The sequence below is a fragment of the Platalea leucorodia genome (assembly GCF_965183815.1).
Source record: "Platalea leucorodia genome assembly, chromosome: 1".
Taxonomy (NCBI): domain Eukaryota; kingdom Metazoa; phylum Chordata; class Aves; order Pelecaniformes; family Threskiornithidae; genus Platalea; species Platalea leucorodia.
Genome location: NC_138823.1, coordinates 158,271,176 through 158,297,310, shown reverse-complemented (window position 1 = coordinate 158,297,310; position 26,135 = coordinate 158,271,176). Strand labels below are relative to the sequence as shown.

General features: G+C 37.0%; 1 protein-coding gene across 1 annotated transcript in view; it reads right to left on the bottom strand.

Moving 5' to 3' along the window:
* The window catches only part of PTPRN2 (protein tyrosine phosphatase receptor type N2), a gene marked incomplete at both ends in the record, with an annotated part of 667,311 nt that overhangs the window by 356,800 nt on the left and 284,376 nt on the right, over window positions 1–26,135 (bottom strand). The window contains 2 exons of the mRNA XM_082310546.1: window positions 1,180–1,259; window positions 17,012–17,098. Coding sequence (XP_082166672.1) covers window positions 1,180–1,259; window positions 17,012–17,098 — 167 coding nt within the window. The remainder of the gene's footprint in view (window positions 1–1,179; window positions 1,260–17,011; window positions 17,099–26,135) is intronic.

Sequence of the window (26,135 nt, the reverse complement as noted above, 5' to 3'; positions counted from 1 at the left end):
TTGCTATAAAACCATATTCATTTTTCCAAGGTAAATCATACACATTCAAGTGTCCCATAATTCAATAATTACTTTATTGTAATTTCCTAATTTTGACAGTACACGTCTATGGTCTGTTGGTACGTTAAACCCTTTTAAGAAAAATGATATGCCATTTGCTACTCTCTAATTACCAGCTAACAAGAGACCTTAAAGTGAAAGGTTTCACATCACTGATAGTGCTTAACCTTTTTGTTCTTAAGCTCCTTAAAACTCAGAGTGGATATAATATGGTGTTGGTGACTGCTAAATGTTCATCGGACTGTTTTTCATAATCTCTTTTATAAATGCTTTGAGATAAATCCTCCAATGGGTCCTGCAAAAAAAAATTCTGGCATGGGAACGACCCCAGTTCCTTCTATAGCTAAATTCATCCATGGTGAAGCAAAAGGAGAAGTTAATGGACAGTTTGGGGCTACCAGTGTTTATCTAAATGAACTTTTGTTTCTATTTTCAAGAAAAATTGCAAGTTGTTCATTCATAATTTTTAAAACCTATCAATTGGGTAGTCTGGAAGAAAATCAGTTACCAATTCAGTTACTTTGCAGAAATGTTTTCTTGCAGTCAACAACTCCATAATACAGTTAGTAGCCAAGTTGACAAGAAGCCAACAGGAGTCCTTGGAACAGTGCTACTTATTCAGAAGCAGTTTAGCTCCAGAAATACAATGTTTATTCCCAAGATTAACTTGTCATTGAAACTGCCTAAACAGCACACCAACAAAGGTATATTTCTACTATCTTTTGATCCAGAAATTAAGGCTAACATATAATAACATTTTTGTTCCCTGAAAAAAAGTATCGGAAAAGTGAAGGTATTACATCCTCATTTACAAATAACCAATCTGGTTTTTTGAGTTCATGACAACACTGAAGAGTTTTTCACCATGCTAGGCCTTCACTATAAGTCTCTATTTAATCCATTTCCTCGACAGACAAGGAAGTCTGCGGCAGTTTTAATTGACTCAGAGATGTTACACTTCAATTTCCCATACGTGCCACTCACCTCTCGACTGTCTCCCTCTCTGAATATCAGTCTTCCTGGGAGAATGGAATGCCTCTGTGCTGTTTGTAGTGCTATTGCCCACTAAACAGACGCTTGGGAGGTCACAGTTTGGGAATGGAGGACAAGGACTCTTACCTGCTGCTTTGGCAACATCTGCAGTTGAAATGTTTTGGAGGTTTGAGTGCACTCTGAAGGTCACAGCTGGTCCCAGCACGCTGGAAGAGATTATTAAAAAACCTAAGATTCATAATCAAGAGACAGGGCATAATATTGCTTATCAAAATAGGTTTTTAAGGAGAAACTATTAAGACACCATTTAGCCCTCTTCCTTTTGCTTCATTAGCCACATTTGCATACATTTTTATACCTCTTGTGGTTTCTTGTGTGTATCTTGTGCCTGTCTGAAAGAATTTCAACGACATTAACTAAACTTCAGAACACTCCTGTAAATACTATTCGTATTATGAAAATGGCAAAATGGAGGCACTGAAATTGTTATTCTCCCAAGTACAGCACAAACCATCACTGGAAATCAGCTTCCAAAGAAGATTACATGTAGTTTCAAATTTCATATGCCTAACTTCTATACAAGCTTAGTCCTGTTGTCATGACTGTAAGTCAGAGGGACAATAAAGAAACTCGGAATATTTAGCTTGATCATATTCTACAAGAACATGTGTGGGGAAAAGATTTTGGACATATCTGATCCAATGGCTGGTTTTGACCAGAAAGATACCACAAAGTATTTATCTTTTAACAACAGAGGTAATCACCTCTTTGAATAACTTATGAAGGGAAATGACTGACTCTGTGGTGACCTTTTTGGGTGTAGTCTGATGGTCCTTTATGGTATTAAAATCTATGAGGCATTTACAGAGGAAGGTACTGATTAGCCAGATGAAGAACAGTAAAGTATTCAGGGTTTCACAAAAATTTTTCATTGTACATTTTTAAATAAAAATAAATCTCTATATGTAAAGTTGCATTCATTCTCCATCCATCCCAATAATATCCAATTTACATGCACATTTGATGAAAGGAATAAAGAAATTTCAGTTCTGATATCCTTAAAACTATACTAAAGTACATATATATGAAAAACATAAGAAAAATACACACACACAAATATAGTAAATGTACTTTTGAAGAAAATTTCCAGGTACCAAGAGACTATAGAAACTGCAATGCAATAATTTACAGAGGAGGGGAGCGCAAGGGCTCAACAAAGGCGTATATTGGCACTATTATAAAAGTTAACTTACGTACTATGTAGTATATGAGCTCCTAGGTTTTTATTATTCATACAACCAGTGAGAAGAATTACATTTATAGTATGAATAACAACCCTGCTTAAATGGTAAAGTACACTGGCTGGAACCATACATGTGACATGCTTTGATCTTCTATAGCTGTGGCTTATGAGAGAACGACGTCTGAAAAACTGCTGCATAAAAGAAATAACTTGAAAAATATTTTTGTTGCAGGGCTTGAAATGAAGTATTAAATTATTCTTTTACTAACATGTTAATAATTTGCATTCATACAACGGAGAGCACTTAATGAAGTGTGCTTAATTGCATCACCTATATCCCAGACAGAAATACCTTTAAACTTTTTCCATTTCAGGAAGAAAAAAACTATTATTGACCATAAAACTTTGGTTTGAAGTCACAAAGGGAATCAGAGTAAGACTAAGAAACATCCTTTCAATCTTTTACTAGCAAAGCATGCACTGCGCACATTTCACTCTGGAGTTAATAGGAACTGTCATTAATCAATCATTTTTCTCTAAATACTCGGGGGGGGGGGAGAAAACAGAGATTTTATTGCTAAAGGACACTCCAGATGCCAAGTCATTAATGTACAAGAAATGTATTTTAATAATGTTAGGTAATTACAAAGCATTTATCAGCATCATTTAAATAATATTTTACATTGTAATACTCAACTATTGCAAAGTATATTTTATTTAACTGCTTTACAACAATTCAGGCCATTCTCCAATTCTGTCACTAATGCTGAGATAATCAACCATAAAAGGCACCTGGGAGTTTCATGATACCATACACTGAATATAAGTAATATCTTGCACTGTCCTTCTTTCCGCATTGCCAGCCTAAGAGAAATGATGATTCCTCTCTGGCTGCTCAGACATTTACAGTGTAATTAGAAGTCTACTTTAAATAAAAGCAGGCACCATCCTGGTATATAGCTGTCCCATGACAAAGATAGGGTGAAAAAAAAATAACTTTAGATACTCCCCCCAAATCATATGGTTCATTATAGCTGAGAAACTGGAACCAATGCAAACTTTCAAGCACAGTGTAGTTACACTTCGGCTTTATCAGCAAAGGCATAAAAAGTTTCCTCCCCTCCTTCCCTTGCCTGAGCTTTTTTGCTCCTGTCTCTGGCCCAGAGCTCACTGCCCCCTCAACTGTCCTCCTGCCCCACTCACTGCAGCTATGCACTTCATGGCATCAGTTAAACCACAGAGATTAAAACTGGATCATTTCAGTGATCCAGCCCAGGCAGTGAAAGGCAGGGACTTCAGAGGAGCAAAGCCTGGCAGGGATCATCGCACTATTCTCTAGTGACTCCACCTGGATAATCCAGGAACACGACAGGATCCGAGTGGTGCCCATGTATGCATTGCCACAAGCACTGTCATTTCTCCTCGCTGCTGATGAGAAAATGTAGGGAAATAAAGACGAAAAAACAGGGTGGGAAAAAAATTCCTTATGCAAGTGGGATGATATTGGGCTAACACCGTTCTTTTGCAGCAAAGAAGAAATCTCAGAATCATTTAAAATACCCAGTCATATTCTGCTATGTGAGATACTGTTTTCCTCTACTGTAGCAATTGAATGCTTGAACGTAAGGAATCACCTGAGCACCACATAAGCATAGCTTCACTAGGAATATTTACACAATACGGAAAATAAAACAGCTCTTGTCACAACTTTTTGCACATTGATATTCTGCTGTTTATTTAAAAGCAAACAAAAGACCCTGAGATTACTTGGTCAAAATTGCATTTCTGCTCAATGTTTTGGGAACTGACTGCTTCAGGAGCTCATAAAATGAGATCTTTCTCATGGGGGGCTTCTGGCAAAAGCACTCAATAAATAAACATTTCAATAACAATAGATGCCCTTTGGGGAATTCCTTGCTGTTCATTATGTGTTGAATGAGAACATTTAAACAAAACCAGTAATTATTTGACTGCAAAATATTTTTTAAAAGACTTTTTTACAAGAGGGTAACCAGCCTGGCAAAAGGTTCTAAGGTGTATAAAATGCACCCCAATACTTCCTAACCAGGAACTTTAAATTAGACAGATGAGACTGCTTTTTCATGCAGCTGTCAAACCCTCTGAAGCCTAGCTAATATTAATGGCAATTGTCTTTACATCACTCTAAATACGGAGGCTCACTGAAGTGCACACGATTGTTTATGACCTGATGAATTGCAAAGAAACCATTCCCACAGATCGGGAGGGTGCTGCCGGTTAGCAGAGGCATCCCTCCTGGCTGGCAGGTTACATCACGCCAGCACTCAGCCAGCTGCGGAGGGGAAAGCAATCAGAAATGAAGCCGCAATGCCCAGGCTGAAATGTAACCTACATCTGAGACATGCATCTGCTGCAACTGAGACAAAAATATTGGGTAGTAACACTTTTAATCTAGAAAGACAATATTTTATATCAGATTTTTTGTCTATTTTTACCCCCAAGCTGTATGCTACTACAATTACACCTATGTAGATTTGTAGTAGACTCTTCTGACATAAGTGAACTTACACCCACCTAAATAAGAGAAGATTGTGAGTTTTAGAAGGCATCTGGACTATGCTATTACAATCGCACATCATTTTTTTCTAATACTTTGTTGTGACTTTTTTTGAATAAAGGTAAGCAGGTCTGGCTTCAAGGCTGATAAACAGTGACTTCTCCCCACGCAAAATGTAATGTCTGTTGCAATGACCGGCTAAATTTATTACTTGAAATTTACTGACTAATTACCCCCTCTGTTGGCTGTCACAACTTCTGTTTTTTTTTAATTTCAGTAATGTTGCCTTCAGCCATAATAGGTTTTTTTTAACAAAGACATTCAAAGCATATTGCAAATTGTCACCCTTATGTGCTGTTGTCTTATATTCTGTTTACTAGAGATGAAATAATTACAGTGTTTATACCAAAATGACTTGAAGGTTGATTGCTGATTTAATAATATCCCCTCCCCTTGGGTTTATATTTCCCATCTGAAGGTGGGAGAGTGCACAACATGCACAGAAACAAACAGTATTCTTTGTGTAAAATAGAAGTATTTCCTTTCATTAATTGTTTTACTGACTAACAACATTCTTATTATATTTTGCCTGTCAACAAATGAATGATCTGAATAAACAGAGCTGGAGCATGATCAATATGGTGAGGTCCATATCACTTTCAAGCCGTAGGTTATAATTATATTTATGAATGACGGGATTTAAATCTCCATAAATTATGTACCAAGCTTTTCATGCCTGTTCTTCTCCCTCATGTGTGTATACTTTAGTATTACAATATCATACAGAAGGTTTACTGTGAAATACAGTCACAGTCTATCATACCCCCTAGTGGAAAAGGATTTGAGAAACAAGTGCCAACATGGTTATGTGTATTCTTGAAGATGAGACATAGAGCTGATGCCAGATGGAAATGAGTTGAGGTTGCACCGCATTTTTAAAAAAATACAGGCAGAGTGCAATTTTTCAAGACCAGAGGAAGATGAGGAGATTAGGATTGGATATTTCCAACATGAAACATTCTCTTAATGATCCTATTTCATAAAACAGAGCTTGCCTTAATAAAGCTTAGATTTGAAATTAGAGTCGCTACTTGTCTATATGTTCATTTCAAAATCCTTTAATCTCTGGAGGTTAAGAAAAGCAATTAGTAACGCTCCAGAGGATTGTGCAAAGTAAATTTTATAGCAGCGAAGGTAATTGTCTCAGGAAATGTTTGGTGGGCTTGAACTAATGACTTGCAATGTGTACACATTTCTGTGCTTACTGTGTTTCGGAATTTGAAGCTTAAGTTCATTGTTTATATTGCACTGAAACCTCCTTTTCACCTTCTCAACTTCGGAAAAATTAAAATGCTCATACTGCTGTAAATGTGTGATACATTTTATATCTATAGGTATATAACATAATTATGTCAAATCAAAATGGGAAAAAGCATGTGATTAAAAGAGTTATTTTTGTAACACAGTATGTTTATATGACGTGATTTACAGAGCAAAGCAAAGGCAGAAAATTGCAGCTGGCCATTGTCATACAATACATAAATGGATTAAGAAGAGTACACTGGCTATTTTGTTCTCCTTCTGTCACTCAGACCAGCTATAAATCCATTGACCACTTGATTCAGGTTTCACCAACATTTTTGACCAAAAATGTTGACCAAAATTTATTTTGTGAAGCATTGCATCACACTCTATTTATATTACATAAGCAGGTACCTGACTAAACTTTAAAGATTCAGGAAATCTGTGAAGGACGTATTGTGCTCACCTACTACAAAATAACTTCCCTGAACTGCTGAGTAGAGAATATTGATCATCACCCAGACTTAATACTAAAAAGGCACACATCTTTCACTCTTTAATATCTTTTCTGTTCAAAGACTTTCTTCATTTTGCACCTGAACTGAACAAATGTCAATGTGCAGCTGTATGTATTCTCACATTTCTATTGACATGTATGTACTTACAGCAAGTGATCAATTAAAAAATCTTTTTCTGTTTTAGCAAATTGAGCTTCTTGAGCCCTTCTCTGGAAACTCTTAACATGCTCCTTAAACTGCAGAATGACACACAGTGTTCCACAACATATTGCAATACAGCCGAAAATACATTATCTATTCACATTTATATCCTTTATATACACTAAGCACGAACTCTTTGTTTGCAACATTGTCTACAGAAATGTGGTCCTGTACTAAACATATAGCTAGCACGGAGAGAGAAAGTTAAAGATTTGTTGTACTAACATCACACCTTACATGTGACAATGACCAAGTACTAAAGATGAAAAAGCAAAATCCCTGCTAAGAGAAAGACACTAATTGCAGTGCTCACCAGTTAGTGGCTGATTTTCTATCACCACTTACATTTCATTAGAGTGGTTTACACCATGCAGCTGGGTGAGGTGTTACAGATAGACCACAAAGATTAGATAGATTGACAATTTCAGAGCAATCACATCTTGCCAATGTAACTATATGGAAACAAAACTTAGGTCTGGATTTGCTGGTTGCAGCTTAGACTACCTCTGCAAGCTACATCTACAGCCTTCATAGATCAGGTAATTAACTGGACACCTTGTACTGCCCTCTTCTCTCCCCCTGAAACAATCAGCGCTGTGGAGTGACTTCAGGGAGCATCGTTTTAGGGGGAGAGAAGAGGGCACTACAAGGTGTCCAAATAATGAAATATATTCTGACTGACACACTACTGTCATTAAAATACTTTCAAGAGTAAAGTCACAGAAAAGGGATGACTGGTCCAGAAAGGGATGCTTTCCAACAACAGCAGTCTATGTTTGGTGGGTCTCTGATACCGACCAATACTAAATGATGGACTTCTAATTATTTTACATTAATCATTAATTTTATATTAATCATTTAATCTGTATTCATCAAAATTGTGCTAAGTACACTGATACCAATTTACAGTGCAAAAGACGATGAAAGAGTAAAGATTTTACAACTCACTTCATCTTAGGTGAAGATTATTTTGCTAAGCCTACAATTTAAATGATTTAAAAAACAGACAACGCTCAATTTAGAGATTGATGCTACACTCAGTTTGTCCTATTTTTATTCTTCACAAAATGCAACTTCTGATGATTACTCAATATCTATGAATAATTTGCAGAGTTTTAAAATAATTTTTCTATTAATCTGTCACAAGCCATGAAACTTGACATTTTCACCACGCTGAGTACATGAAAGTTACCAGCTTTGCCTGCCATGCAAATAAGGTTCTTAATTACAGTATTTAAAAGAACAAACCATACAAGTGCTATAATTTTTTACAGCAAAAGAGTGTTCGGACCCTGAGAGAGTGGGGAAAATGGTCTCAAAATGCTGCTTAAATGTACAGTGATTTTTCTTTCACTCCCCAAAGATTAAGCTAAAGGATAAAAAAGTTATGTCATTTAAAAAAAAAAAAAAAAAAAAAAGGTAAGTGTATTCTATTTATATTTCCATTCTTCTTCTTTATACCTTTTAGTAGTCTGCCTGGTACACAAACAGCAGGCAGTTTTAATTTTTAGCCAGTAAGCATTCAATGTATTTTACTGACTTCAGGTCTACTTACCCTCTGCACACCTGTTTTGTTAATAGAGTCTGTTGAAATCACGTGTAAAATTTGTCTACTGGGACGATAGTCACCTTATGCTCAGTTTGCAGAAGTGACTTTAATAATTAGTGAAGAGCATGAGACGTGTCAGGAACTTTGCAGAGGTAAAGCTTCAGCATGCTCACAGCTTAGATAGGAGCCAGACAGGACACAAATTTCTTTCTTAAGGATTAGGCAGCACAACCAAAGACAAAAAAAACCCAAACTCTGCTACAGTCTCAATTCAAAAAGCTACAAAACTCTGAGTGCTACAACCAGAGCCCTCCTGCTTGCCCTCTTAAGAACCTGTTGGCTTCTCCTTTAGCTCTGAGGAGAGCAACTAGAAGATTTGTTCTTGAACTTCTGCTGCCAGCTGTGAGGGAGACATTTACTTTGCAATGGAGGCACTGCAAGTGGAATTTATTGGGCTCTTTCTGTCACTCCTACAGATGTATATTTGCTCCGACTGCCTTTATGGATCTAAGGAATACAAACGCTTCCACAGGCAGGTTGTGGTGCAGCTCATAGGCCTGGATACACAGTATTTACTGGCCAGGTCTGCAATATTCATGCAATCCATCCATCCATCCATCCATCCAGGTGACAAAGAGAGAGAAAATAAGTGTGTGTTTGTGTACGTAGGAGAATCAGGTAGCCAAGGCTAGGAGGATCAAGAAAGGCATAGACATAAGATTAACTTTGTATAATTCTTATAAGGGATTATTCTTTTAAACAAATCTCTACATGATAATCTTTTTCCATTTCTAATATTAGTTATTCTATTTGTGGACCAAGCTTTAGTTCAAGAGTGAGAATCACAGTTCTCTGTTTCTATTCTCATATCTGTCACCAAGTTCTGTACTATCTTAGGGAAAATCAAGCAAACTCTCTTGATTTTCAATTTACCCATCTGTAGAATGGAAATGATTACCTGCTAATAATATGTGAAATGTTATATAAATTAAATGCAACAGCACATATTCAGTGACTTCCTTGAAACAAAGGAGTATATCCTGCCTACCCTATAATGTTATGAACTTTAATTTTATTAAAAAAGGAATATGATGGCATTCTCAGTCACACAGAGGGATGAGTAGTAGAGAAATATGAAGTTAAAAATAGATAGATAAACTGTTGAAGCTCACTTATCTGTAAAAACTTTCTCTTGAGTAGGGACCTATGAGTACATGGAAATGTATCTGTAACACTGGATTTCATTCTGCTTCATTACAAAGGTACAAATCTTCTGATTTAATGAGATGAAATGTTGTAATGGAAAGACAAACTTTGTACATTTTTATTTATCAGAGTCTCCCTAGATTTTTATGGCCTTTCTGTTTTGTCACGTAGAATTCATAAAATGCTGCAGGCCAAAATCCTTCTTGTTATTTTAATGTATTTTTATATTTTTCTAGCAGGAAAGTTACAGTGGAGAAGGCAAAATGATCTTGGTTATATGCACATTTATTAGAGAAAAGCACACAAAATATATTGTACCTCAGGGGAAAAAGCCACAAGACTAATGTAATGCTAAGGTTGAGAAATCACTCATTTTTAAGTAAAGGAATGCATAGTTGACACTTCCACCTTATTTTTGTTTCCTTATCCTCATTCCTTTAAAAATTGATGTATCTTTATATTATAAATTAGTTGTCAAATAAGACAATATGTACCAGAAAACACAATGCAATTTCTTATAAAAGCCTGCATGCAATGAGTTACAGTAGTACATTTTCCAGACAATTTGTTTTCTAGATTCATTAAATCTGTGGAAGAAGTCAAGTTTGAATAAAAGTGGTTCCATTATTTCTGAGTTATGCTTTTATAACATTTTAAACAAGATTATGCCAAATAGCCTTAGTCTGTTGGTTTGCTATTTAAAATCAAAAAACAGATGACAAATATTGCTCAACTTTTTTGAAAGGTATATCTTTCTATTGAGACCAAGTATAGCACAGTTCAAATTGAAACAAAAATGTTGCTTAATTTCTGGACAATAAATGGAATGGAAATAAAAATTCAATCTTTTGCTAGTTTATACTACAGCGCCTTAAGGAGAGCAGGATGGGCTATATGTTTTTTCATAAGTACGATATTAGAACTTTCCTCTCAGTAAATCTGAATGGCATAGATGGCAGAATCCAGAATCTGCCAATCTAGAAAAAACTTTGCAAGAGTATTAATCCACAAGCATTCAACATACAACACAAGAAAAGATTAATTGCACCGAATCAAGGAGAAAGGAATCGTGGAGAATCTGTACAGTAGAGGGAAGTTTGCAGATACAAACCTAACAAGACACTGTGCTACCTGTCCCATTACTGCTCCGTGGTTAAATAATCCTCCCTCACACTACCCTGTCTCTCAAGCTACCAATAATTTCCTGAGATGTTCGCATTTAGAGCGTACATATACCGGATGTCATAACCCATCAGCATGATGAAGTGAAAATAACAAGTACTGTTCCAGTGTTTAGGTTCTGGATGACTGAATATGATTAACTGGCTGATTGAGTTTTTCAGGTGTTAGAAAAATAACATGACAAACAATGAACAAAACCTATATAGCATGATTAGGAGACTACAGCCCATGCACATGTTCATAATAGGTGAGGCTGGGAGCTTCACTCATCAGTTTGCCTGCCCAACACTTCCGATTTGAACGCGTTTAAAGCTTCTCCAAACTTTCACCACTTGGTTTGATTTTCAGACATCTTCCTCAGTTCAAGTTCTTTTCACTGGGATGGTTGGCTGGCTTTTCAAATTGTATTTATTCCAGCCCAACCATTTCAGCCCTTCCTAAGAACAAGGAGAGTTATAGGTATTGTTTGGTTGTGTAAGGCCTTTTCTTTGAAAAGGAGGTGGAAAGTGTCTCTAACCCCATTACTTGAAAACAGAGATTTGAAGTATGGCAAGAATGTGCTTGTAGCTGTCCTCACGATAAGTCTTCCAAATTCAAGCTTTTTTTAGATCGCTGTTTACAGAAAAATATGTAAAAAACACAGTTGACACTAAGGACATACTACAGGATAACAGGAAAAATCAATCTTGACTTACTTCATATCTAGATATGCAGTCTTTCTTTTCAAAGTGTTTTTTCAGTAGGATCCCTGACATCCAAGGATGAATGGTGGTCAAGTAGTAGAGAAGACCAATATTTTCAGGGGCCTCAACTTCATTTTTATCAGACTTCAGGAAGTATGTTGTGAATAAGGTATGGAACTATGAAGATGTAAAGGTCCTAGCGTTACTTTGAATTCTGCTGGTACCATCCAGTTCTGCCTCAGATTCAGATTCAGACTCAGTTCATTTGAAGCCAAGTCATTTCAGGTGCTTTTTTTTTTTACAGACCAGGTAGCATTGTCTAAACTGATTGCTGATTTCTGGGACTGCTGAACACTCAGAATGATAATTGAAGCCAATGGGATCTCTGTCTCAGTATGCGAAGTTCTTTACAGAAGAGGCTGAATAAGCTATACTCTGAGACATCAGACTGGACACCTCATATTAGCAGATGCTTTGATGTTAATCTCTTCATGCATAACTCCAGCTCTGTATGGTCCTAATAATACCTCATATCTCATGTGAGTTAAGAATATCAGTTCATGTTTGTCAAGCATTTTGATAGTGTAGTGAAGAGCACCATAGGAAAAAAAACAAAAGAAAACAAGAAGAAATGGCTTTTTTGACCTCAAAGCAGGATTTGAATAATGTGCAAGAAACAAATCCTGAAGCCACATATTGAACAATGAGAATAAAATGAAACATTGAAGAGCTGCTCATTAACGGAGCATTTTATTTCCTGCATATGGAATAAGACAGAGGGCTGTAAAAAATACATAGATATGATCAAATATTTCAAGATTATAATTAGTCTTTATTGAAAGATTGATAGTTTTGGTCATTTCAACAGCAACAACAACAAAAAGACAATAATGGCTTGAGTTCAGTCCAAAACCAATTTTTTGTTTATTCTTATCACCAAAATAAAAGCATTTTCCTTATAAGCCAAACTTAGTTAAATTTTGAAACTAGTCATTACTTTGAATTTAAAAATTATAATATTTTATTTTCAAAATGTCAAACCACACTGCTGTGGCAGCTACAAATTTTGGAAGGTATTTTTCATTGAAGCCTCCATACAGTTTCCATACATACCTTCAGTTAACGTGAATTTTCATTTTTCTTACAATAAACTATTCAAAACACTGAATTCGCCTCTAGTCTCAGTGTGGGTAGGGAGAGCGATCACGTGAAAGCTGAACAACCAACCCAAGGCCTGGGAGTTTTAGCTTTAGATTCTGACAGATCAGTGATTTGGTCTTTTAACTTAGCTTTGGATGTACAATATAGATGCAACTAACCATACATGATAAGGGAATATTGGTTAAGTTTTATGGCTTTGCAAGCCAGGACATTATATTAGATAATAAGAAGCAGCTTTTTAAACTTGAAAAATCTATTTCTATTAGCATGAGTATCCTGTTCATCCCCAATATTATATATAGAGATTATATGCTTATATAGGCAATTATTATTACACTTCAAAACAGCAGCAGCAGATAGAGATTAATGTCATTTTATGGAATGAATATAGAGTGCTTTGCTACAGGTTTTCCACTGAAAAATTAGATACGGAATTGGGCACGCTTGTTGGTCAAGTTATCACATCTCCTGAAATGACAGTCCTTTGAGTACTGAGTTTAGGTATGTTAGAAGGCAAAAATGACAAAGATGCCCATTAAGATGCACGGGTGGAGGAAATCAAAGCAATAGAAAAAAATGGGGAAAAAAGAGACACGTAGAGCGAGAGATCTTCAATGGCAACAGGGAAAATCATATAGAACTAAAGAGAGAAATAAGAAGGAAAAGAAAAAAAATCAGTGCTACTGCAGCATCCATCAAAGAATGCAATATTCGGTTGAAAATCTCACTCTTAACTAGAGGCTGAGAATGGTAGGATATGCAGTCTGAAATACTATGAAATCAGAATAATCTGTTTTCTTTCCAAACAAAGGTATTCAGCTGAGCTTAGAGCTGAAACCTCCATTAGCAATGCTCTTAGTAAATATCCCAAGTATGAGAACATTAAATAAAAATTCAGAAATAATTTCTTTTCTCATCAGAAACCAAATGAGTCATGTATGTTCTAATTTAATGGATTTGACTATAGATTCTGAGTGTCCTTTCCACTATCCTTACAGTTTAGCTTACAGATTTTAGTATTTTTATTATATTTAGATTTTTCTTCATAATCTCTCATGTGCAAGCTTACTCTATAACATGAGAAGAACTGTAATTACATGGAGAAGGTCAATGTTGCATATTGCGGAGTGGTAATTTTTTTTTTTTTAAATAAATACAAACCCTCCTGACACTGCTACCCATCTGACTTCAATCCATGATACCAGTCCAACAATCAATCACCAGGGGCATTGGACACCCATAATTAGATTATAAAATCATAACTATAGTCATTTTACGTCTGCTTGCATAATTACATCAGCATGCTAATATCCTTTTAATGGTCTCTAATGATGTAATAAGAAATAATAGAATTTATTTGACAGCTACATAACCATTAACAAAACATATTAAGCATAACTATTACTTCCATAAAGATTCAGGCTGTATCCACAAGTGACAGCTAACATGTTGGATCTTTTCTTTAACGTTGAAATATTTCTAATTATGAATTCCCCAAATCTATTCCCACTCATCTGCTTCACAGGGTGAGCAAAGTTTATGTCAATGCAAACTTGACAACAAACCAACTGTAGAAGGGGACTGAATGCTCTGGGAGCCAAGCCTGAGGCTATACTGTGAATTGCAGACCGTCCCTTAAAGTTGGCAGGATTGTGAAGGAGAGAAGATAAGATAAGCTGATCACTACCATGCATCAACTAATCAAGAACTAACACAGGAATCAGTAGGAATCCATGGCAAAAGCAATTGTTCACTTACCAAACTCCAAAGCACAGGAAAAAACTAAAAATACAGGGAAGAAGGAAAGATATTTGCAGACAAAACTAACTAAAGGTAGCAATGTATTTGTGAAGCAGTCCCTTTAAAAATATTTTTTTCAGAGAAAAGGACAAGAAACTCTTAACTGAGAATTTACAGGTCTTTAGAAGAACTCACCACTCACCCTCTCTCCTCACTTCTTATTACACTGTTCCTATTGAATGTGATGGCTTTGTTTATACTCTCAAATTAACCCTGTGATTCTCATTAACATATCTTTACTCTGAAATCTTTGCAACAGTCTAAAAAATTCAGGCCTACGCTGTTACTTTCTTACCATTCAGAATTCTTGGAGGGAAAAGAGAGAATTGAGAATTTTACACCAAGCTAATTCTCCGGTCGGAGTTCACAGTAGACTTTTTAAAAAACTGAATCCCTAAGAAAAAGAGTACTTTTAGTTGCCAGTAAAATAAAATAATTTAAATTGCCCATGATGCCTTAGGCCAAGTAAAATGCATATTTCCTGAGAGGCCTCATTCTCACACTTTGATATGTCAAAGGTAGATTAGGAATAATCATGACATCAAGTCTTTCCTGAAACGCCTCTCCATGATGCCACTCAGAAGCTAATCAGAGCCCTAAAATTCATACAGTTTTCCAACTATGGCTGTGTAGTGATGACAAAAGAACAAATCCAAAAAGCGTTAATTCTTTGCTTGGTGAGGCCTTTTTCTAAAGCCTCTACTACTGCTATATCTACTGGCCAGCTCCACATTTCTTTAGCATTTCATGGGTTAAACCTGAGTCAAAGCATCTCATTTTCTTGAGTAAAGAAAATTTATTATGGATGGACTCTTCACTAACTTGAGATTTAGGATAATCTTTCACAGATTTATAGATCTTTTAAAAAGGCAAAGACTCTGTTTGTGTTGACAGAATACTTGGTCCTGTTTGGAGTTACTATCACCCAAAACACACTTTTAAAATACTGACCATACAATGCAAATACTTTTGGTACAGTCATACAAGTACAATCATATAAGTACAGTCATATGACTACATATTAATGGACACAAAATAACCAGTTTCCCAAATGTCACACATTAAAAAAACGTTCTTCATAGCTAGCTATATCACTGCAGGGATATTTTTCATTAGAGAATGAATCTACAGCCTGCCAATTGCAATGTTGTTGTGATTTATCAAATGATAAAAAATAACCAAAAGGCTTTATGCTAACAATTAGAAAGGTAGGTGAAAGTGCTCTTGTACTGTAAATGAATGAAGTTAATGAAGCAGAACCCATTGATTCCAGCAGAGAAATTGTTCCATGGGATTACCCCTTTACACGTGCAGCAGACTTCATCTGCCAGTCAAAGTTGCAAATTCTCTTTACAAGGAAGACCATATAATATTGTCATTTTTTGTAATTTCAAAACTCAGTTTTCATAAATAATACATTTCATAAAATAGAAGCAAAAAGACTTTCAGCAATACACAGAATTGTTCTAGCAAACAAAACATGGGAATATTTTCCTTCTAAACAACTAAAGCCAATATGCCTGGTATTTGTCAGATTTCTAGATTTTCTTACCAGTAGTCTATTTCTCCCTACTACACAGCAATAGAAGGGGTAGATTTTTTTTTCCAAATAATAATAAACACTTCCACTAAACATGAAACATCTTCAGACTATGGTGTAAAACAGAGTATTAAATGATAAATTACATTCACTGGAACTGAAGGTTAAACAAAAGCTGAAGGCAGCACAAGCAAGGCTGAGAAAGGTGCTACACTTCAGCAACCTGACTCATGGGCCAAAACAAGCAGCCCTAAATCCTCTGAAACATAGGCAGGAACTGGATGCTACCCAGACATCAGCTATTTTCTGTGCGCCAAGATGTGACTTCTTTCCAGCAAGCTGTCAAAAACCTCCCACAGCTGACCCTTCTTTTCCATTACTTTTTCTATCAAACTATTTTTATTTTCTGTTTTACAAAGGAAGAATTAAATTTTGTGAAGTAAATGTTCCTACCAAAATGATTTCAGAAAATCCCCAATCTAAAATTTTTTACCGGACATGGCAAATCATAACCTCCTAGTTCAGGAGATTAACATGCACAGCATCCATCAGTATGAATCATATGAGGAAAAACAGTAGCTCAACAAATCTGAACTCCCTGTGACTTGTTAAATGAGTAGCTGACCAAGCAGCACAACCTAGTGTGCCACATGCCAGACTCAAAGCCAGGGACCCAAGTTCTTATCCATCTCTGATGTCATTTTTCCCCTCAGCAACGCTGGGTATAATGACCCTTCACAAGACTTTCCTTACCTAGAAACTGTTAAATAAGGTTAGTAATATTTTATAGCACTTTGAACAGACTATTTTTCCCTAAGGAAACATAGGAAAATTTCTGTCTTTATAAATTTTTTAAAATAATTTCTTCCTAACCGTGTGTAGGGGACATTATATAGATCATCATGATATTCTTTTTTGTCTCTCGCACGCTCTCATTAATTTTGGCATTAAAGTGTAGATATTTCCTTGTAAGACAAACTATTCAAAAATAATGAGAAATCCAATAAAATAAAAAGAGGTAAATTCCATGTACGTACTTGACATCATCGAAGACACTCATCTGCAGCTTCAGGAGATCTGCCACTTCCTTTATTAACTCCAAGCCCTTCTCCACACTCAGGGGGCTGTTGAAAGGGAGCAAGAAAACAGAGCATTACGAAAATGGAACTCATCAATACTTGAGAGGCTAAAAGTCCCAAAAGAGTTATCACCTTGGCCTCTTAGAGTCTGAAAGCCACCACTAACTGTATTCCTATCACATAGTGATTGTGATATCAAGGGAATTGGGATCAGGTGCTTCTTCAGGCATGATGAATCACCTGAATTTTCCAGCAATAAGACAAACAATAAGGTGTAAATGGAATTGTTAGGAAGTGTAATGGGCCCATGATGCAGCAACCGGTTCATCTCAGTCCTCAATAAAAAATGTAATAAAGTAAAAGGACAGAAAGAGAGAAAAGGATTGACGAGACAAGGAGGGAAACAAACAATGAAAGTTAAATTGCAGGCTCGCTATCAAATGGACAAGGGAAAAGCATATTTTTAAATTCATTAGTTTTTAAAATGAATCTTCACCCAGTGAAAGGATACAAAATTATTATGGATTTGAAAGTAAACAATGGAGTAAGGCACACAGTCCAGAGGACACTGATTAGATACATAGGATTTAGTTTGGTGCATGCATGCACTGCTGACAGAACCCGCTTTAAATCTTTTTAACCTTTGTCAATGCCACATTTACATTTTTTAATTTAGAAAACAGGTTGCAATCAAGCCTAACACAAGACGATTGCTATCATTTAAAAAAGCACTTATCTAGATGCAAAATTTATTTTTGCAAAAATTTCAGGTTATTAGAGTTGTTACAACTCTAAAGATGCATTAAGAATGTTCTGTCCCTAATATACAGATCATACGTTGTTTAGTTGTTGTTCAGTACTGTGGAGCCAAACACAAAAGTATTAAGAAAGTAAAAAGATAAGGAAATGATATAACAATGTCTAGTGAGAACAACAGATACAACATTCTCTGTCTAAATTGTGATTATAGAATTATTCTCCACTTGTTAAAGCCAGAAAGATCATAAAATTAAACCTTACAAGCTTGATACTTATATAACTTATGCCACGGTAAATCAGAAACAACTTTGATGAGACTACCTCAGGGGAAAAAAGATTCTGTATTTTTTTCCTTCAAGGATTTATAACAAGTAGGAGAAGGAGGTGTCAAAAAAAGTATGTACTATTAGACATGATCTTTTCAACTGGACTAAGGGACAAAAAAGATTTTTTTCAAAGCTCTGTACCCTAGGTTATTATTTCTGCTTCACAGAGAAAGTTTTTTAATCTAATTTTATATCATGGTAATCATTGCCACAATTTTATTTATTGTCTGCAATGAGCACTGTTTATTTATTTATTTATTGCACTGGCTTCTGCATACAACGCCCTAAGGGCACCTCTATTTAAATAATGGGATGTCTCATGTGGATCTCGGATAGGATGGAATTGCTCAGCCTCCCTTCATGCTACTAACCCAAAATGCTCAAGAGACCTCCTGTCACACAAGCAGAGGTAGCCCCTCAAGGCACCAGATAAATTTAGTTTTTCTAGATGTCTGAGACAGAAATGTTCTTGTGTGAAAGTAACAAAAGAATCTGATTGTTTCTGTAAGGAAAAAAATGTACTATAGATTATTCATAAACCCCCTATATTTCAAGGACTGACAGTGGGTAGAAATGTGATTATTCCCATCACTATGAAAGCAGATTGTCATAGTGAATCAGGGGCTTATGTGTTAATTAAATCTTTTCTCCCAAAGATGTTGGCTTAAATTTTATAGAAATGATTGGTGTCAGCAAGTGGGCTTTTACTGTAATAGCAAGTCTACAGAGTGGTGCAGGCAAAGTCTGCTGCCTACATTGGTGTAATTTTTTAACCAAGGGAGTCTCATTTCTAAAAGCTCAACCCCCTACTCCCTGCTTACCCCTCTGCCCCTGAAAAAGCATTCCCCAGCTTCAAAAACAAGGTATGCTGCTACGAGCCAAGGTAGCAACAGTAATGGGAGACGTAATAAGAGCATTTGAATGCTACAACCTGGCAAGAATGCTGGAGAGAAAATGCTGCCTGAAGGTGATTCTTTTGCCAGCCTGAGCATCCCAGACTAGTCTTAGTAACTCTCATCCAATACCAAACTAAAACACATAAGTTCACAAACTCACATGCAGTTTGTTAGGCTAAAAAATTGTCATCCATAATGGCACAGGACAGCTGCAGAACCAGTACTCTTTGGTACCAGTATTGTTGATCACACTATCACATTTGAGGATTCACATTACGAATGAGTAATTTACATCATGATATTTCCCACTGCAATTTTTCAAAATTCTTAACATTGATACATACTAGTACTCTTTATTACAGTTCTGTGACAGCTGTATTGTAGGAGAGTTGAATATTTAAAACCTTTCTCTAAAAATGTCAGAACATCATTCTCCACACTGTATTTCTGCTTTGCTTTTGTTTAGTGTATCATTTTGCTCAGTGTTGCATGGTTTGTACAGTGATTGCCTTTAGCTTTGTTTACACAGAGAGAATACACCGTTCCTACCAGCACAGTGTTAAGCAAACTAGCCTACATTGCAACAGCACCATACACCGACATCGCCCATCTGATTTCAGGTTTATAAAAGGACTGTTACCAGAAGACAACTTGCAAACACCACCTATCCTCCTGCCCATGGTCCTCCCACACGTCCCAGTGCAAGCACACAGTACTCATGGAACAGTCACTATTTGTGATCTTTCACGTACTATGCTTGGTTTTTGGCTTGCTTGATTCAGTCCTACATGGGAAGAAGTTTCTGTATTATGGAGTTGGGTTTTTCTTATGAATATGATTCATCTATTGATTGTGAGGGTTCAAGAACTATGGAATTAATTCACAGGAAAGTGTTACATAAAACAAGAAAGACAGACAAAAAATAGTTGTTCAGATAAGGAACAAATACTGAGATCCTCTGGACAGAAATTGTAATAGTAGAAAGACGACTCTTTAAACAACCCTGACAATGAAACTATTTTATCAAGGCCAAAGACTTGGAGGAAAGCTAAGGGTGGGGGTAGGGTTCACATTACTTTGTCTGAACTGTCAAGATGGTCATTTCAGTTCCCTATAGTGAGGGAGGAGAGCGGGAAACCTCTTTTTGGTGACGGGCCTTGCTGGCACTTGGAGCAGCACGGCACAGAGTGAGTCTCTGGGCTGTGGCCCCTCGGTTTCCAGACGTGCTACAACACAGGTCCAGCTCATATGTATTTTCTTGCAGGAGTCTCTGATAACATATTTCGGTACACCAGTAATGGTAAACCCTTAAAAGAGAAATCACAACTTACGTAGGCCTCAGAGATACAAAGCATGTACTGGGGGGGGAAAAAAAAAGCAGCAAAAGGCCTACCCATGGATATTATTTATGCTTTGCAAGTTCTCTTGAGGCTGGCTAACCCTTTCTATGTCAAAGAAAATTAATGGCTCCTACAGTGTCATTAACAGTCCTTGATTTTACCAGTACTTTTTTTGATTGCCTTGAAGGTTTCTTATCAGCTTCGATCTAGATTTTGGCCTCAGGAAGAATAAACTGTTGGATGGCATAACACTTTTTTGCAGATGTCATAGCTGTTGCCAGCTGAGATCTTGAGACAGTGGTTACTTTGGCATTCCTACATTTGCTCTCATTTCACTCACTGTAGATTTCTCTTTTGCATCTTCTTTCAAGTTAACTGTTCTAAGATATGATAATAGCAGCTAAAACAAAATGTGATACATCTCACAGTTTAAAATAATTCTTTTGAGGTCCTTTTTAGGTTTCCATCTCCAGTTCTCTACAGCTTGGAAGATGAAAGAGAGTCAGAAAGTATAGAAACTTCATGTATAACTAACTTCCTCCCATTGCTTTATCTTCTAATGCCATCTCTATCTGTGCGTGCGAGCCTAAATATTATTTTTCAGTTGACAGATTCAGACCCTACTGAACCAGTAGCAGAACTCTGTCTAACTCAGATGCCAATCTCTATCTCATATTATTTGTACAATATACTTTGTTTGACAGGTTAATGAAAATGAAGAAATAAATGGGGAATGAAATATAAATATTTCCTTTGGGGTTTCTGTAGAGAGATATATATAGTTTCAAAGTCTGGCAGAGTGTCATCTGCAAAATATTTCACTGCTGCTTTTGTTTAATCTCACTTTTCAAGGCATATCTCTTGCACTAAACCAGTTATACCTGCTGGAGCATATAGCTTATATCTCTGCTAAAAATAGCCAATGTTATATGGTAGTACTACATTATCCCTTCAAATGAAATGACTCCTCAGCTCAGCGCAAGACTCTGATGTCATGATTTAACATCATAACACAACCACGAAAACTTCCCTATCCATTTTAACCATGTGAAAAATAAATAATCCAACCCATACCTACTTGTCTGAGACAAAATAATCATGAGCCAATCAGCTCCCTTCAGCTTCATCAGGAGTTTTGTCTAACAAAAAAAAAAAAAGCAGATCTAGTCTATAAAGTTATTTTATTTAGAGATTAATCTGAAATGAAAGTACAGGAATAAATATCTCTTAACTTTAATGTGAGCTGCTGAGCACTTCTGAAAACTAGTGTAATCCATTTAAATGCTCAGGAGTGGATTTGGGAGCCCAGCTTTATGTAATTGTTTGTTAAAACATTTTCACAAAGTGTACTGGACATCAAATATAGGAAAATTAGATTGCCTGGTGAAAATAATATTCTGTATTTTCCAATATCTAAATCCCTCCCAGTGAGGGAGCTGAAAACAGAAATATTTTAAGGAACAATCCACTTACAGAGGTAATTTAAATAATAGAACATTGGATTATAATCTTCCTCTGCTATTGTCTATTAAAGATTTCACTTTTCCTTTGCTCAATTTATAAGAAAAATACACTGATGAGGAGTCATTTCTAAAAGCTGGTGCCAGAAAGTTGGCACAGCATAGAACAATCCCATTAAGTGATTTTCTTCTCAGTCACTGCTACAAAATGTAAAGAATTTGCTAGCCATTTTTTAAATGTCCATACAATCCCACTGTCTTCCGTGGTTTTATACATAAGGGAGAGAATATCTGTTGCTGAATGAATTATGAATGAGGAACAGAATATGTCTTCATCTGGAAGAGGCCTATCAAGTTACCTCAAGACATCTTCCTGACCCTCGATTTCACTATGTGTAAAATTAAGGCAATGATAGCAACTTTTTTTGTCAGATGCCTGGTATTGTCATATAAAAGACTGTTGTTATTTGACTTGCATCCCTTCTGGATCTAAGAATAGAAAGAGCAGCACTATTGGCTGTTCCTAAAGGCTATATATACTTCTCCCTACCAAATACGGAGAAGATGTTGTAGTCGCGAATACCACGTAACCCGAAAATTAACTTTTAGTTATAATAAAAACTTCCCTCATTCCCCTACAAAAAAATTTGTTCCAAACTTTTTCAGCACAGGGGATCTCACCGGTTTTAGAGCACATCTTGCTGATTTTAGAGCATATTTAGAGCACCTAAATCCAGGTGAAGATAACTTCTCCCTCACTGGTGAGTTAGTAGCCTTGCCAAATGCCTGCTCTGGGCAAATGGAGTAGGAGGAAAGAGTCTTATGGACCAGACAAGCCTCACCAATGGCCAATTAAATCACTCCAACAAAAGACTAGTGCTGAATATTGGATGCTGATCTCAAGACCAGTTCAGCTTCATGCTGCAATTATCTGAACAATGCTACAAATGGATGCCACGTTTCCGAGAAATTCCCAAGATAAACTACAAATCTGATGAGTGAGAACAACAATTTAGAATAATGGACTGTCTGTTTTTGACCTGGACCTAATGCTTTATGCATTCAAGGCTCAAAGCTTCCCCTTCTGGTTAAAGAACAAGAAGGAAACATGTAAATGAAGGAACAGGAGGAGTTCTGCAGGGAGTGACACTGGCAGCATGTCCAGCTCTGCATGCTGAGCTAAATGGAGCTCAAACTCTAATAAAAGCCAGTGGGCAATGTCAAAGGGAACAACAGAAAAACAGAAGTAAACAATGATGAAAACTATATGTTCTGTATTTCCCAACATGCCTGTCAAAATAATCCCATAAATTGATCCATTTTGGTAGTGAAAAATCTGATCCAGTTATACAGATGGTTTGATTGCTAGCATTTGCCAAGCCTGCTCTCAGTCCAAGGAGAGCAACATGTAGCTCAATGTTACGCTGAGGTTATGTCAGTCTCACAAGCAGTTGCTCTCATTTGCTTTTCCTCCTCCCAATTGCCAAGTGTCTTCGGAAACCCACTAACTGAACTCTGAAATGCTGCCTTAGTGCCGTCATTCAAATTATTTATTGTCTTTACCAGACTGTACCTAGTGCCCTTCCAATACTCTGCTTAGCAATTGTAATGCAGCACTATAATGGACATCCAGTCAGCCCTGTCAGATTAGTTCAATTGAATCATTTTCTGCAAAAATGAAGAATAATCTACAGTACAGAAATAGGCCTGACACTGGGAATTGCACTCCGTAAACCTAAATGTCAGTCTAATCCCCAGTGAAATATTAAGTAAGGTAGGGTTCAATCCACCTAAAATTTGCTTAAATCAGGACACAGGCAATGAAGGCCAGTTTGCCCATTTTAAACAGTGCTGAGCACTGCACTAAGATTGCAAGACGTTTGTCTACAGCCTGAAAGTTGCCCGAGTGCTTAACTACAGTCCTCCTCGCAGTATCAGAAAGTGATTTTCTGAGGAGGTAAATGCCACTCTCACACCCATCCTCTCTTCTGCTATCCAAACTCCAGCACAACTGCATCTCCACTCCATCTATTTCCCCTGGAGAAGGTTCAAAAGTTTGGCTACAACTGTGTTCAGCTTGAATAGTACTGAATCCACATCTCAACCAGAGGAATGTAGAACCTGAACCCAGCACCCAGGACTTTTGGTGAGGAGACGTTTTATTTAGACTAATATTCACTTTAAAAACACTTTCAATATTTACTAAAGTTAATTGCACACATGCTTAAAAACTAAGTTTGGACCAGCAGTCTTCCTTCCTCCTGAGTGCTGCAAGTTAAGAGTCATGTTCTCTCTTGCATGTTGTCTATCTTCCTCTGTTGCTTTTATGCCTGAAGATGAACTGCTGGGTCATCAAGAGGATGATGGACAGTGCTGTCGCTCAGGGCGGGTACATAGAGCACTCTCCTAGGATGTGGGAGTTAAAACTGCTCAGACTAACTTCAGTTAGATCTCTTCCATCTCCTGCTTCACTTTCTAACCCCTGCATTAATAAGCAGAAGACAGGCAGAAGATACTGCACATGGTGCCTTTCACCAGAGGAGCACTAGACACACTGGATCCCAGAATATCCTACTTGTTTGGCATTTCTCAGTGAAACAGGGAGATACCTTGCAGTCTGGGCTGTTTTCTGGAGTCTCCAAAAGTCTCTTCTGATAGTGGAGGAAAGGAGGTGCCTAACCTCGCTGTGTGGGTATGTCTTCACTCGTCTCTCGGGGAGCTCAGTGATATCAAATGAAGTGGATGACATCCCCATCCTTGGGGAAGATGTGTAGCATCCAGCAGCTCTAAGTTTGGCACCTAAATGAGGCAGTCTGGCTTTCACCCCAAATTCTGAAATAACCGCATTTCAGCTTTAAACCTAGAAATGTGCCTTAAAGGGAAAAGGTATTAACTACATGAATAACAAGACAGATACCCAACACTCTTGAAAACAGAAGCTGAATGGACTAAATGTGTTGAAGAATTTAATTTCAGTAGTCAACTTGTATTAAACAATGAGAGGTACACGCAGATTGTGCCCTGCAGCTGAAAGCACTGGGTTAGAACTCTAAGATTCTTTCTCAGTTAGGTCTTTACCCCACAGATTCACATGTCAGGAAAAATAATCTACCAGAAGAGACCTAGTCTGACAATCTCCTGGACAGGTTCACCAAAGATCAGTGTCTTCTAGTGGTGGTACTTTACTTTAGAAGCTAATCTGAGGCTTGAGCTGACAAACATAATTTTGTTGGTCCTGCCTACCCCTGTATTTATTTTGAGTATTTATATCCAAGATTTTTTGACAGTTGTTCACTTAATAGGCACACACAGGAGCTTCTTTCACGTTGAAGATTTTCTTTTTTTAGTACTGATCTTAGATACATTTTTTTTCCTCTTTTTAAATACTGAATTTTAAGAAAGATGCACTTTGTAGTTTAAAATAATTATGTAAGAAATTTCCACCTGGCCACTTTTCAATAATGTCTCTGTGCATTGACATCAAATTGGCTTTCCTTCATTGACAGGGCAACAGTCTATAAAAGCATCACTTTCTTAATATGCAGCACAATCTCCTTAGTACTTCAGATAAAGAGCTAATCCTAAAAAAAAAAAAAATCAAAGTTCAGAAATATGGGTCTGGAATACCATATGGAATGCTTTAGAGAGTCAAATAAAGAGGCCACCTTTAGGATGAATAATGTTGAGGACTAGTTTCCTCTGGCTGCTAAAACCATTTGGCAGCAGCATGGGCATTGACTAGGCTGCAGGCAAACTGCCTGCTGATGGGAAGCTGGGAGGAGCAGCCTGGCCAGCTCCAGCGCAAGCTGCCATCCTCCCTCCATGCCTGGAAAAGAGCAGGCATATTCGTCACAGGGCTCAGGCTCAGCAAGGAGACTCTGAGGTGTAGGAAGGTATTTCAGAGCTTCTTTAAAATGACTTACACATATGCTAGGAATTGTCTGTTTGCTTATTATTTGCTCTAATGAATACAAAAGATTAAATCCAGTAAAGGGGGTCTATTTGAACAGTGACAGTAGCTTCAGCACTTTTAACCACCCACCTTCATGGGCCAGTATCAGGCCTGATTCCTTTCATACCGTATCTCCACTCTCAGTGCATAGCTTGGCAAGGAGAAGCGGAGGAGCCAGAATGCCAGGACTTGAGCGCTGCCTCTCCATGGGCAAGGGGCTGGCACATAACAGCTATGACTCCTTTGCCTGCTAAAAGCAGTCAAGAGAAAAGGGTAAAGAGGGGGAAAGCAATTTCCAGTTCCTGCTGCTGGGATCAAGAAGGAGTGAGAAGAGCAATTGCTGAGGGGA